Source organism: Microplitis mediator, chromosome 8 (assembly GCF_029852145.1).
Source record: "Microplitis mediator isolate UGA2020A chromosome 8, iyMicMedi2.1, whole genome shotgun sequence".
Lineage (NCBI taxonomy): Eukaryota > Metazoa > Arthropoda > Insecta > Hymenoptera > Braconidae > Microplitis > Microplitis mediator.
Window position 1 is genome coordinate 3,436,901 of NC_079976.1, and position 15,379 is coordinate 3,452,279.

General features: G+C 31.1%; 2 protein-coding genes and 1 long non-coding RNA gene across 3 annotated transcripts; 1 reads left to right on the plus strand and 2 right to left on the minus strand.

Annotated features, from left to right (window-relative positions):
* Nucleotides 1-2,507: 2,507 nt before the first annotated feature.
* Nucleotides 2,508-3,486, plus strand: LOC130673589 (splicing factor, arginine/serine-rich 19-like). The gene is made up of 2 exons (XM_057478655.1): nucleotides 2,508-2,859; nucleotides 2,938-3,486. Exons 1-2 carry the CDS (start codon nucleotides 2,660-2,662, stop codon nucleotides 3,314-3,316), a joined length of 579 nt encoding a protein of 192 aa, XP_057334638.1. The 5' UTR covers nucleotides 2,508-2,659; the 3' UTR covers nucleotides 3,317-3,486.
* Nucleotides 3,487-5,268: 1,782 nt separating this feature from the next.
* LOC130673593 (uncharacterized) lies at nucleotides 5,269-6,098 on the minus strand. The gene is made up of 2 exons (XR_008990913.1): nucleotides 5,519-6,098; nucleotides 5,269-5,384 (listed from the first exon to the last, which is right to left on the minus strand). It is a non-coding gene; the product is annotated as an uncharacterized LOC130673593 (long non-coding RNA).
* A 112-nt stretch (nucleotides 6,099-6,210) lies between these two features.
* Nucleotides 6,211-14,706, minus strand: LOC130673584 (homeobox protein 9-like). The gene is made up of 5 exons (XM_057478645.1): nucleotides 14,213-14,706; nucleotides 13,819-13,863; nucleotides 7,891-8,016; nucleotides 7,322-7,812; nucleotides 6,211-7,198 (listed from the first exon to the last, which is right to left on the minus strand). Exons 1-5 carry the CDS (start codon nucleotides 14,432-14,434, stop codon nucleotides 6,343-6,345), a joined length of 1,740 nt encoding a protein of 579 aa, XP_057334628.1. The 5' UTR covers nucleotides 14,435-14,706; the 3' UTR covers nucleotides 6,211-6,342.
* Nucleotides 14,707-15,379: the final 673 nt, after the last annotated feature.

Here is a 15,379-nt window from a genome sequence, read left to right on the forward strand (position 1 = left end):
AAATATTTATTTATTTTTAACGCTGTCAAAGTTTAATATAATTTTATGGTGCACGATAGTTAACACGTGACTTCGATCCCCTTAAATATAATATAAATAAATATTTATAATTATTACATAAAATAAATACATAATATTTAATATATCTATTACGAAATTTATATTTAAAATTTAATTATTAATTATTTAAATAAAAAGTGTTAAAATTTTAATTAAATTTATCATTTAAATATTTATTTAAAACAATATAAAAGATAAAAAAGTTTGTATATTTTTATCAGTTAAACGACATTCAATCGTCTTTAAATCGGTTTAGTGGCCACGTCTATTGTAATCGACATTCATATATATTTATTTATACCAAGTCTAGCATCGCGAGAACACAACGCCAACTGTTGGAGTGTTAAATGTAGGGATGATAGACCGAATTCAAAGTACCTATTTTTTTATTCATCTTCAAATATACGTCTCGCATCGGTTAATAAAATCGATAAAACATTTTACTTCCCCTTTCAATTATATATATATTTATAAATCCCACTCATAAAATCCATTAATATAAACTAATAAACTTATTTATTAATAATAAATCTATTTTTAACTTTCTCAAATTGTTTTTAGACATCAAACAATCCTTACAATTGTTTATTGATTGTTCACTTAGGTATTTTAATCTCGCGCGTTTATTTATAATGCGCGCGCAGAGTCACGCGGCAAGTCGCGTGAACACTCACCCCTTTGATTTTAATTGTCTATTTTATATCCGATACAGCTTAATATTAAATTACTCCACAATTATATATAGAATTACATTTATTTCATTAATAAATACCCTCTTAAATACTAATTATATATATTTATACCTAATTTATATTCTTTTTACCAAAATACCTCCGTTACTGTCCTTGAAATCAAACTCAATTTAAAAATCTATTAATAAAATAGATAATAATTAATTACTTTTTTTTTTAGCTTAGAAAAAATAAATAGTACGCTTATATATATAGTTATATAGATGATTGTACAGTAAGTTTTACATATAATAATTTAGCAAGGACACCGGATGTAAAAACGGCACGATTTGATGATCTATGAGCGACACTTTCCCACGTAATTTACCTGCATTCTTTCACTACCAGTTAAACATTCATAATTACACACTTTAAACATCAACATACTTTTTTTTTTACAATTATTTATACACCAGTACGCCCAAGGTTTTAGTTCATTCACTAAAATTTTTTATCTAAATCACACTTTCAATTAAATTTTTTAATTACTTAACTATTTCGCAAAATAACAAGGTCTCCAAACAATAACGAGGGATGTAATTTTTAAATATACATTATTATATATATTTTGTCATACATTCACTCGAAATTTAAATAATTTAATTTAATATAAAGGCAAATAAATTTTTTTTAAAGATTCGCGGGAAATTTTTTCAAATATTCAAATTTTTAAATTAAGAAGTTTTTAAATTAAGTAAAATTTTTAATTGTTTACTAGATAAAATAGATAAATAAATTTAAAAAAAAGTTGTAATTGCGATATTTACTCGTAAGATGACACTAGTTGTAAGAGAATTGTAAGTGGGGACAGAGAGTTAAAAGTTGTTACCAACAGATCATAAATTCCCTCTCGTTTTAAAATTGCTGCTAAACTATTTAACTACTACTACATTAACTACTACGACTACTGCTACTTTTATTATTTAAATTTACCATTACTATTTAACAAGGGATTATAATAAGTAATTTGGCTGATTTACTATTAGACTATTAGCTATTTACCCCCCACTAAATAACTTCCCGCACAGTAATGTATCACTTGACTTAAAAACCTACGTCAATTAAGAGATTTAAAGATTTAAATTAATATTTGAATTTAAATGCAGAGTAAAAGACAAAATAGGAATTCAAAAATTAGAAAAATAAATAATAAAATGGCCTAGTGGATTTTGGTAAACAAGATCCAAAAAAAGTAAAGAATTAACGAGCAAACGAGATTTATAAATCTCTAAAATAATAAAATCAGTAATTAATTAAATGTAAATAAATGATAAAGTTTTAAAATTTTCGACGTCCATCAAGATATTTTTGAATTTTTTTTGTTGATAAACATACCTGATTTTGTGGTAAATCTCGATGAACGTTGTCTCGTTTCCATTTCTCGTTTTTTCCACTTTTTTTCTTTCCTCTCCCACCCTATATTTATATATATTTTCTTTTTCTACTTTGTTCTTTTCTGTCTTTGTTAATAATCTAATTGTATCGAGTATTTTCCCTGGTTTGTTATTTTTGTTTATTTATATTTGCTTTTAAATCCGCACACGATCTCAATTGATTAATTATTGAGAATCAAATCAAACTTACCTGAAAACAAACAGAAAAATTTTTTTTTCTCTTATGTCAAAAGCTTTTAGTAGAATTAATAATTACTTGCTATTTTTATATATACTTTGGAATGCGCAAAAAAATGAATAACGAAAAATACAAAACGTTTCCATAGACACGAAAATATTTTAACTGTCATAGAAAAAAAAATGTGAAAAAAAAAATTTCGATAAATTTGAAGTATTTGTTTTTTTTTTTTTTGAGAAGATTTCTAGTGTACAAAGAATAATGTTTTGATAATTGATAAGTATTTATGATATATAATGGCTAATAAAACAGCAAAATTTGAAAAACTAGTCGTGTGTGCCCTGAAAAAGTTGCAAGATCTCCAAGGATCCTCGCCAAAAGAAATAACAGACTATTTATCGCAAGAGTATGACGTACCGTCTAAAGAAATAAGAAAACAAGTTCGTTTAGCACTTCGTCGTGGTGTTTCTTATGGAATATTACAGCGAAATAGCGGGTTAGTCATCAATAAATAGACTTATTAATGAATATTAATGTAATACCAATTTATTAAATTAATAATTCATCTATCCAGGGGAACTTATGTATGCAATAAAGAGTTTATAAAAGATCCTAACAGCACTGAAGTGACAGAACCGTGTCCTTGGATGAAATTCGGTCGGAAATCAAAATCCTCTGGCAAAAGCTCTGGTCGGAAGGGCCGGAAAAAGTCTAAATCTAAATCTAAATCCAGATCCAAAAAATCGCGGTCCAAAAAAGGCCGCAGGCGCGGGAAGAAGGCGAAAAAAGGGAAAAGTCTTAAAGGTCACAAAGCTCGGAAGACTAAGAAAGGCAGAAAAAAGTCAGAAAGCTGTTTAGTTTACCTACGAGTCGACAAAAATAAATTAGCCCGTAAAAAAAGTAAAACAAAAAAACGGAGTCGTAGTCAAAAAAGAAAATCTCCAGGTTGTTGATATTTTTTTGATACTTTTTATTATTTTTTGGATAAATATTAACTATATAAAATTAATACGGCCCTGTGGTGGCCTTGCTGCCTAATGATAGTCTTGTTAATAATGCGTTTTGTAGATGCGTACTTTTTATATACAAATATATACACATATACAAAATAAAATAATTATGTTTGCCTAATTTCCGAAATGCCATTTAATTGGTAATTAACTTTTTTCAGAGTTAATATATTTTTTTTGCAGCTACAACTTAATTTTTTTTTTTTTCTGAATAACTTTTCGCTGTATAGTGAAACGAGTTGCGTGTGAAGAATATAAATATTTAGTGAAAAATAAAAATTAAAAAAATATGATAAATTAAAATAGTATATAGTTGACAGTAAATGACGAAAGGCTACGCGCGTTAACCCGAAAATATCTATCTCGCGAGATATGTCGAAACCTGGCATAAGTTTTGGCTTGGACCCAAACATTCGAGTTGTGTTCTTTGAGTATACACTCGAAATGAATCTCGTGAGTAAAGAGAAGCGATGATGAAGAAGACCAACACGAGACCAAGAAGAAGACGAAGACGAAGATGATGATGATGATGATGATGAAGAAGAAGAAGAAATAAAATTCTGCGTGTGTTGAGTCAATACGTCACGAGGAATGAAGAAGGAGACAGGAAGAAAAACCAATTTTCGTTGTCGTTCAAACTATTTTTAATGCTGTCCATCAACTTGACTTAAATAACTCATAAAATATAACAGAGCATACTCCAATAAACATTACCTGAAATTTACAAAACTGTTTTTAAAAATTTTTCTGTATAGAAAAAAAATAAATTATAAATTAAAAGAATACGTCAGTGTACAGCTGTGAGCCCATTTTAAAAAAAACTTAAAAGATAAACACTTGCGTTAAATTTAAAATTTAAAGAGACGCAATAAAAAAATAATTCATCAGATAAACATTTAAAAACGTTTAATAAATTTTAACGTATCGTTATCTGTAGAAATAAAATTATTTAAACTCAACCAGCTCAACTCAACTCGACATTACTTATTTTTTTTTTGTTTTATATCAACACACGATATCGCGTATCAAGTGTGACACCAGGCGGAATGTTTGATCGAAGCTTCTTAGCATTTAAAATAATTTAAACTCACACATCAGCGGTAGGTGAGCGTGTATTAATTTTTTTTGTTACCAGAGCAGAGCCTTGGAATAAGTAACTAAATAAAAATAATTCAAAATGAATGAATGGACTTTGAAGCTGTACTGAACCTCCACATTATTGAAAACATGTTCGGTTGTTTTGATCAGTCCAAGTTGTTGAAACAGTACAGAACAAGATCTAAAGTACAAGAGTAGAGAGCATACACACAGCTAAGCTAGATAAGGTCAGGTTAGTTATACACTACATACTCGTACTCGTACTCGGTTTAGAGTCACGTGGGTTGCCACGGATCCGCGAACGAGGTTAATCTAACAGCATGATTCTAGCGCCGGCGCAATCAACCACCAGTACCAGTACCATCATCAAATTCACCATCACTGCTACCATCATCATCATCATCATCATCATCATCATCATCACCATCAGCTTCTTCATCTTAATTATTTTTTCCTTGACTTTTAACTCGCTAATTGAATTTCCCACCTTTTCATTTCACACCCATTCCTCAGCACTTGGAGCTCCAAGCCAGCGACCAATAAACGGGAAGCAATTAATTATAAATAATATTTTTTATAAACAAATAAAAAAATACTCACTAGCGCTAGCGCTGTAGTAGCTAAATTGCGCGGTTTTAAAATAAATAATTATATATTTAGTTTCAACAAACGCAAGGCAGACGTTCGTGTTGGAGGCCGATACGTTTTTTTCGACCAGCGCACCACTGAATTTCGCCCGGTGTTAAATTACTAAATAAATTTATTAAAATATTAAAATAATTAATTAATGTGTACTCACCGATCAGCGGAAAAATACTGGGCTGGTCAAGTAGTGACTTGAGGCCGTTTTCAACGAGGGTGGGAGATGAACGGTCCTTGTCGCTCATTTCACGCACTGCGCCACAAACTAAACCTTAACACCACGAGTTAAAAAGAGACAGGGTATTTAATATCTATATAGATATATATAGCACCATATATATGTATACTATACATATATGTGTGCACATATATTTATATATATATTTTGTATATGTGTATGCATACTTAATAAAATAATATGTACAAGGGAGAACGAAACGGAAACACAGAAAATAAATCACCAGTCTCTCAGCAAATTTGTTATCGAATTAGTATATACTATTATTATTATTATTTGGATGTTCGTGGGTAAATTTGAGAGCAAACACTTGGAGTTTTATTTTAAAAAAAGTCCAGACTATTTAAACGAGCGGTATTAATTTAATTGAAAGAATAAGTTAAGTATTGCTGCAAGTTGATAGTACGGTGAGAGACGATGAAGAAGCTGATGAACTGCCGGTGAAATAAAATCCACGTATAAAAATTTTTTTGGCCACCGGTAGGCTGAGGATAGGCCCCGCGAGCCGCGAACGGAGCGAGCACACCCGAAACGGACCGCGTATCACTCACACTCTCTTTGAGTTCACCTCACGGTCCGTTCCGTCGTGAGGGACATTAAAATAACATTTAACCACGATGTTAAATGTACAGGCTTACGAGCTTGTTGAAAATCAATCTAAACCGAGGATACTTTTCATAATTACCGCCATCTGTTTAATGTCTGGGACAACTGGCTCTAGAGCATCTCCGAGACGGGATGGATCGGGCGATTAACGTTGAACTGAACCTAGACAAGAACCGCCACGTGCTAGCAGCACTAGACTGTAACCTACTTCTAATCAGTAATGTAGACCACCAGCTACTCGACAGTCGGTAATGATAACAATTTAAATACTGATACATATATAATTTATTTTAAATCACGTGAACATGCAGAAACATTTTTAATTTATTTACAATCACTAATTATTTTTTATTTCGTCAAAGTCCGGGGTCTGGACCCTGGATGTCTAGACCCAGACACTGAGAGTCTCGGTAGTGGATGATGGATTAGATAAATATGTATTTTTGTAACGTCGAAACATTGCTTGGATTTCAGCGGGAGTTGATGACCACCTGCGGTGATTAATTCTGTCCAGAGGTACGTCAGGTAAACCTATTTCTGTGTGGCATCCAGTTTGCTTAACTGGTGTAATTGTCGGCTGGGGAAGACCAACATCGTGAAAAGAATTCATTGAAGAGAAACCACTTTCATCTTCTGCGCTGCTAACGCTCGTAGGTTTCTCTTTTAATCCCAAGTCTCGCTGATCCTTTGTCTCTGCTATAATTGTTTTGTATCTGTTTGTTTTTCTGCTGATTGTTGAATTTGGCGTTGAAGTGCATTGTTTGACTTCACTGATTGTGCGCCCGCAATGTTCATTAATGCTGTTATTGTTACTATTGCTATTGACATTGAAACTAATACTATGACGTTCCTCTTCTTCAGCTTTGCTGCTTGACGAGTTTAAAGAAGCGCTATCGAAATTGTTGTGAGAAAAAAATGGTTGCAAAGTGTTCGGACTGCTGGCAGACATCTCCAAGTTCCCTGTCTTGTGGAAACTACTGAGTCTGTTGTCCGGGTCGCGGTCATTTATTGCTGAGCAGTCCTCGATTCTAGATAAATCATCAAGATTATTAGAGTTGGTCGATTTACTTCCGTCAGGAGTTTGGGTGCTGCCGAATTCAATTATAACTGAGGCAGAGGTGTTTTCATCATCAGCGGTGACAGCTGACGTCGACGATGACGATGAGATTCTTGATGACGATGAAGAGAATGATAAATCAGGTTCTCGCATCGCTAACAGTGACTCAGCTGTTCTTAACAACCTACAAAATATATAATTATCATTAACACCAAAATAATAATTAAGTTAATAAATAAAATAGTTTTTTGTTATCTGTCGTTAAATGTATTATTACTGTTAATATTTAAGAGAGATTAAAAAATACCTAAATGCTTCCTGAGATAATTTCTCCGGTGGTATGTGATCACTTTCAATTTTCTCAACAGAATCGCTGTTGGCTGATTTCAAAATACTACCATCTGATATATTAAAACTCAATTGCGTTGGACGATGCTCTGGTGTTTTGTTAAGAGTTCTTGATGATGATGATGATGGTGATGGCGAATGTGAAGGGTCATTACGTCTCAATACAGACCAAGTAAAATCACGGTGACCAGCAGCATGCGCCGCTGAAATCTGTGTTACTGATTTAGTGCGAGTAAATTTACTCGAAGTAGGACTCGTTGATCTTCTTGATGGAATCATTAATGAATCATCGGGGTAAATAGTCTGACTACGGCTATTACGTGACGAGCTTTTACTTCGCTGGCTGCTGCTATTGCTCGCGTGAAGTAGGTCCAGACTTTTATGCGCACGTTCTAGGAAACTTATCACTTGTTTCATCAATGATCTGTACATCTGTCGGCTTGATTCAGTCTGCCAATAAATAAATAAATAAATAAATGAATTCATTAATTAAATTATAGATAACAAATATAGTAATCAATAAAATACCTGTTTTAATTGCCACTTAAGTGTATCAACCTGACTCTGCAGAAAAGCCGAATCAAACTGTGAAGTTTCTTGATGAGCAAGTGCATTTTGCAGCCGTTTATTTTCTTCACTCAACATCTGGCATTGCTGTTAAAAAAAACAATAATTAGATAATACAATAAAATATAATAGTATGTGTACATAAAATAAAATTAATAGCTGATAGTTAAAGCTGCTAGTGAATAACTAAAAACTTGAAACAAAATATAAATAACAGGCAACGCTTCGGTGACCTTACGAACAAAGGCCTTTCACTTCTCATCCCACGCGATTCATACACCCAAATAAATTAATTGTTCATATTAATTAATTATCAATTAACGCGATGAGTATTTTTTAATATTTATTATTCTCAAACAACTTGGGAAATTCTGTGTAAAAAAAAAAACAATAAGTCCAATCAAGTTGGTTTTTACGGACATTCAAAGTGAGATTGATGATGGTTTTTTTTTAAATATTTGAAATATTTAAAAAACCTGCACGTTTGATATGAAGTAAACGCATTACATATTGTATTACCATACAATAGACCTGAAGAGTAAGAGAAGAATTGCGAGATCTATCCGGCAACGGGCACCTTCTGATAAGATCATGAGAAAGGTATAGAAACATGATGAAAGACTTGTGTTTCTGGAGTCTTAGGCCTTTTAAATCTATCTGGCTGGTGTTTTTTTACAAGTATCTTGTTCTAAGTGTGAGAAATTGGTAAATGGATACAGATCACTTCATTTACTATCACTTATGATATTTTATTTAAGGAGGGTCTACAGTAATTCTAGTCCAACCTCTTCTCTCAAACAAATCCTCTACGCAAAATTAAGAACGAGGTTCGATGCATCACTCTGTATTCTAGCAATTTCCGTTTTCATTTTTCAAAATTTTTCAATCGTTTAAGGGGATACGCTACCAGATCTCTTTCTCACATTCAGAAAAATAAACAGGACTATCTTTGTTGCACTCGTTGAGTAAATGAGAATTTTAAAACAATTTTTCTCAGAGACGAATTAGAATTTTTGAAAATACGAAATTTCTAGCCCTCTGGTAAGGTTTTAAAAAACGCTAAAGACTCTCTATTTTAGGTTTCTAGTGTTTGTCCGTAAATTAAATTGAATTGAAAATCGGTTACCATTACCCCTTAAGACAAACATCTGGACAAAATTTCCATTTACTGCGCAAGTGCAACAAGGATAGAAATGTTCGCCGACTTGAGTGTGATAGAGAAAAATTTCAGACCCCTCTTAAAAAACATTCCATTCATTTGTTGCGATTGTCAATAATTTAGTTATTTTTTTTTGTTTTCAGGAATCCTTTCATTTTGGATATCAGCAAATATGTAAATTAACGAATCGCGCGTAGCTCAGTCGTTGAGTCGCGACTCGCGGTCATACGTCGCCCGCAAGCGGATGGTGTTCTGCATGGTTGCTCACCCTGAACCGTCCACCGTGGCTGAATACTATCATGACGTCATCTGATACGGTCACTGCTTGAATTATTCAGCGTACATATATATCTATATATATATATACGTATATATTTTCAGTAAGCTGTAATCAGGGCAAGGGCTACTGGGATATTGCGCGTTTGTTTGACTTAAACTGAAAAATAAAAAAAAACTTAACGGTGTAATGTAAAATTTATCTTTACATTTATATTTAAAAACGTTTTTTCGAAATTTATTACAAAAAGTGTGAGATAAAAAAGGATTAAGAGATAAAAGACACGAAGAATGTGGGGACTAAAATTAAAATACTTAATATAAATGTATATAAGAGATGGAAAATTTATTTTTGGTGCATTCCAATGGGAATGGAAAGCAATCTCGGTTTATACTGAGCTAGCTGAGTAGACTCGTGCCTTAACACTTAACTTTAACTCGGTTGAACGGTTCTTGAACTGGTGGATACAGTAGAGTAGATACTTACACATCTCTCATCACGATAGTACTTTTATATTATTATATACTCTAGGTTGTATATATACGTATATAAAACAAAACTATAACTCTAGAGTACGTAGGAATGCCAAGAAAATCTGTTTGCTTCTCTAAAATGTTTTTGTTACTTATCTCCTTTCGATTCCTGTACAACAACCGATCCTTGTTATAATAATAATTACAATTAATAGGAGTGGAGTCGGCTTGCGGTTATTGCTCAGCTGTTTTTATGTACTAGTCGGTTAAATATATAAACAGAAATACCGATTACTATTTTTCACTTGCATATCAAGTCAACCTGGGTGGAAATTTTCGAAATTTTATCTGAAAAACTCAGGTTTAAAGACTTTCAGAGAAAATTCCGAAAAATTTCCACCAGAGAAGTTGGGAGAGTTTTCAAAAAATTTGCCGGAAATAGAGGACAGTTATTTGGAGCAGTTCAGAGACGTCAAGCTGGAAATGAATTTAAAATTTTAATTAATTTCAGAGATATTTTTGTACGGATTAAAATTTATAAATAATTAATATTTACTTTTTTTTTTTATTTTCTTTTTCTAAGAACGTGCTGTATATTTTTTTTCTTTTCATGTCTCCGTTTTCATCGTTATTCGGAACAACGTTCCGTCGTACGCTCCAGTTGTCCAGACGTTTTACATCAAGAAAATGTATTAATAAAATATAAACTATACCAAGATGCTATGAATCAAAGACACACTTACTAAACAATAACAAGTCTATCCTATTTTTTTTTCTCATAATTAATCATGAGCTGCACAAATAAAATAATATTTGAATTAGTGTCAGACATAAATCCCTACGAAAATATGTATAATTTCCGTTAGAAAAATATACGTATTGATAAAACCCATATTGAATAGCTATTTTCATACATTTGATATAATGAGTAACCACAAGTTGAAGAAATAAATCAATATTTAAATTTGTGTCAGCTGTAAATCCCTTGGATTATATCCGTTAGAAAAATATATGTACTGATAAAAACATATATGTTTATAAATTTAAACCACACACATTGTAATATTTAATGAGATGTTATTTTTGTTGAGTACAAGCTAAAAAAATTTAGATAACCGTTACATGTCTTGCCTGAGGACATTTAAATTATTTAATATTTAATTTCATAAAAATATTTTTATGAAGGATTCAAATTACTGCTGACAAAAAATGTATTTTTTGGCGCCAAAAAATTTTTACCGCCCCAAGAAAATTTTTACTTGTGCTAATAAATTTTTTGAACTACGAATTGAAAACAGAAATTTTTTTTGGACGAGAAAAAATTTCTTGCTCCAATAAATTTTTTCTCATCTTAAGAAAATTTTTGTTTTCAATTTTCAGATATTTTTTTTAACAAATCAATTGCAAAAAAATTAAAAATAAAAATAAGCACGTGTAGAAAATTTTAAAAACTATATGTGCAATTTTCTAAAATATTTTTTTTTTTATAATTTGTTTAAAAAAAAGTTCAAAAATTATTGGACGTCAGTTAACTTCAGTATCATATTATATCGACGTTCTAATTAGCAAATTGTCTAACTTAATATTTTTTAGTATGTGATTTTGTGCAATTTTCAAATAGTAATGGTCAGAAAAAATATTATTGAGTAACCCAGACAAAAATATCATACATATACTAGATATGGAATTGATTTTTACCAAAAAAAAAAATATTTAAATTCTTTTCTTTTGCATAAAAGGCGGATTTTCTGAAACGGAGCTAGACAATTTGCTAATTAGAACGTCGATACATAATTAACTTCCGCTTATCGCGTTGTTAAGATCAATAACATTGAGGATTAGAAAAAAAAGTAAATAATGTAATATTGATATAATATATTAGATGTAATGCTAGTACGAATGCATCAATGAACATAATATATCGTGTGTCTCTTGTCAAACCTCATTCCCATCATATTAATTAATCAATAGTAAGCTCTATCTATCATCTCACTTGATTTCTTTATTTTTAATATACATATACTTATATATAATAAAAATAACTGATATTGTATGAGCATACAACTCAGCAGGTGTTCTTCCCACGCTCCTGCACCTCGTTGAATATATTTACCATACATTCGTACATATAATAGTAAAGTGAATCTATATCTACACAGTGCGGATGTACCTAGACTATCATATACATTAACGTTATGAGCTCGAGGATAAAAAAGTCACGGAAAAAAAATGAATGATAAAAAATCGCAGATTACCGTTGCTGCAAATCTTCTTCTTTAAATCTCCAGCTCTTTCGCATCGGGCTGTAGCTCTCAACACAGCGCGTGCTTTCTCCATATTAATGATCCAGCAACATCATGTATAAATATATATATATAAAGACCGCCAGCACTACGTTACTTGCCGTTATAGTTACATTACATTAGGAAATTACATTGTGTACCGCGTATGCTTTTCCCACTTTTATTTATGAACCTGTTATTTTTTTATTTAATTATAATTGGATTTAATACCAAGACAACTGAACAATAAACCGTTAAATTAAAGACATTTAATTTAATTTAAATAAACTAAACTAAACTAGAAATAATTTAATTTTCACTCTTAAAACCACAGGGGTAATGGTGTGGCTTCAAGAACTTCTATCCTTCATTTTTTTACGACAATCTCATTATATTATTTTCTCTAATTTTAAAAACAATAACGTGGTTTTGGCAATTGCGACAATTTCCAGTTATTACTCTTGTCCTGGTTGCGTTCCAGTGGAACAAACTATTTTTTTTTTTTATTCATTTTTTTTATTGTCAAGAGTAAAAAGACTAGAGCTTTCACTCGACTTTACGACCTTCTCGCAAATTATTCTGTCTTTATCTTTATACCCAACATTTTACATTGTACACATTTATTATTATTATAATAATAAATATCTAAGTACATAGACCATCGAGTCTTAGCTAGAATTTAATGTCTGTAAATAAAATAATAATGAAGGATAATTATTCCTAAGTACTCTATATATATAAATATGAAGAATACTTGTTATATTTATATTGAAAGCACTTAGACAATTAAATAAAATTGTTTAATAATGAATCGAAGGCGTTTAGAGACTGAAGCCACGTACTCCTGCGTTCCATGTTGATGTCGACCGTCTGTACAAAGTTTTGTCAGTGAATAGTAAATACTTGAAACATAAAATATGTATACGTAAAAATGTAAAAGTTAAAATGGTTGGAATTGTAGGGATATTGTGTGTACCTATGTCGTTGATAATTAAAGGAGGGGCTGGAGCGAACTTCCTGCTCACCAACGAAACAACTGACGATTACCCAGTACTTTGTCCTTTCACTTGCAATATACGCAAGATATTAGTTATATCATTTCATAAAAAAAATAACAATGTCGCTTGTCTGTAAAATTTATAAATAATTAAACACAAATATTATTTAATTACGAGTATTTTGGAGGTGACTTGCGAGTGGTTCACTCTACTCCGGCTACTTAATAATTCACCTGGTAATTTTGTTGCCGTGTAACGTGTACCTGTATATGGTATTTTCTGTATGCTGATGGCCTTGTTCCTTTTGTCTGGCGATACGAAGAAAAAAACATACGCCGGAATATAAGAATAACAATGATTTAAAAAGAAGACAAACATAGAGCTTGAGGTAGAGATAGATGGCAATGGAGATGGAGGAAGAGGAGAGAAAGGATGTGTCGTGTTTGGCACCTGTTCCGGAAACCGTCCCCTTATCGTACCCGGTAACCCTTTGTTCGTGGTCTACCGTCATCGACCTTTTCTTTTAAAACCCATTCAATACAACAACAAACCATATCAACTTAACAGCGATTTAACTACGCGGTGCAATCATTTTTTCACGCTAATTTATTACCCATTAGCTTAGACTATTACTATCAGTCTTAACATCAGCTATCAATTTATTTTAATAGCTATTGATATTTAATAACATTATTTTTACCTTACGGAGGTTATTTAATTCTTCGGCTTCTATATTATTTGATATCTGAAAAAAAATAAATTTTATTTATCAATAATTAAAATTTAATTAACCATGCAATTGATCATTCATCAAAAATTAATTATTTTTCTGATGGATGGTCAAAAAAAATACTGAAATTAGCCGACTAATTTTTTTTTTTTTTTTTTTTAACAATAAATTTAAAAAAGAAAAAAATTGCACTTAGTTTTTTTAATTTTCTACGTGTGTTTTTTTTTTAATTACTGTTGAAACAAAAAATTCAAAAATTTTTAATTGTCTGCTAACTAGGATCAAAAAAAAAATAGTAAAACTTTTTAAAATTAATGAATAGAAAAAAATCTGACAGATATTAAAAAAAAAATTAATTACTTACATCGGTATTACTGTTATCTCCAGAACGTTTATTTTGAAAATTATCCAAAAAATGATCAACACTCGATGATGAAATATTAAAACTATCGTTTAAATTATCCATATCCAGAATTTTATTATCATGATAAGTTGAAACAAAAGATCTGGCAAATGAACTTTTGAATATTTGACTAATAGACACATCACTAGGAGTAACACGATTTAATTTCACACTATTTTCCATTATAACCAAATAAAAATAATTATTTATCAACCAAAAATAATTTTATTCAGAAACAAAAATATCACTTTGTAAAACGTAAATCACATCACTGACACTTGGCTGGATTTAAAAAAACTCTCACGATTAATTACTAACCTCATTGAACATTGTCTGAAGATCAAACAAAGACTAATTAATTTAATTAATTTTAATAAATATATCTAATTTAAATACGGTCTAATTAGACCTAGAACATTACAGCAAGACATGAGAAACGGCACTGATGGAAAACACAACGGCGTGCTCGGTACGCACCGCGTTTGGCTCCTCCCGCTTTGTGCGCCTGCGCGCGCGGTAGATTCAAAACGCCCGCGCAGGCGCACAGTTTAAAATTAACGCGCCCGACTGTACTTTCAAATAAAATGACTAGAAAAATATGTACGTACGTCCAAGATAATAATAATAGTACATAGAATTAGCCAGTATTGTAATCTAAAGGTCAAGAGCTACGAGATTTAGGGTTTGTAGCATACCTGGAAATTTTAAATAATTTTTAATCTCAAGTGTCTAGACAACTCCAGACATTTAGCATTATTATAGACAAAGACTCAAAAGGTCACTTTAAGTTTCTTACTTTTATCATCGTAAAGAGTACACTCTTCTCTACTCTATTCTTAAAAGTGAGTATAATTTAGGAGTACTCAATACCCAGTACCCAATTCCCACGTAAAAATTTGCCTGTAGGTTTTAAATTTACTCAGTTCACTAATAGTTTTAAGTATTATTACAATACAATAGATAAACCCATCGATACTTCATATAATTCTTGGGTTCTGGGGAATTTCCGTTGTTGTAAATCACCTGGAACTTGTTTGCTGACGTAAATATAAATGTATTATTAACATTCCTAATTCAAATACATAATAAATAACTATCTTAAGAAATAACAGATAATACTAAATAAAT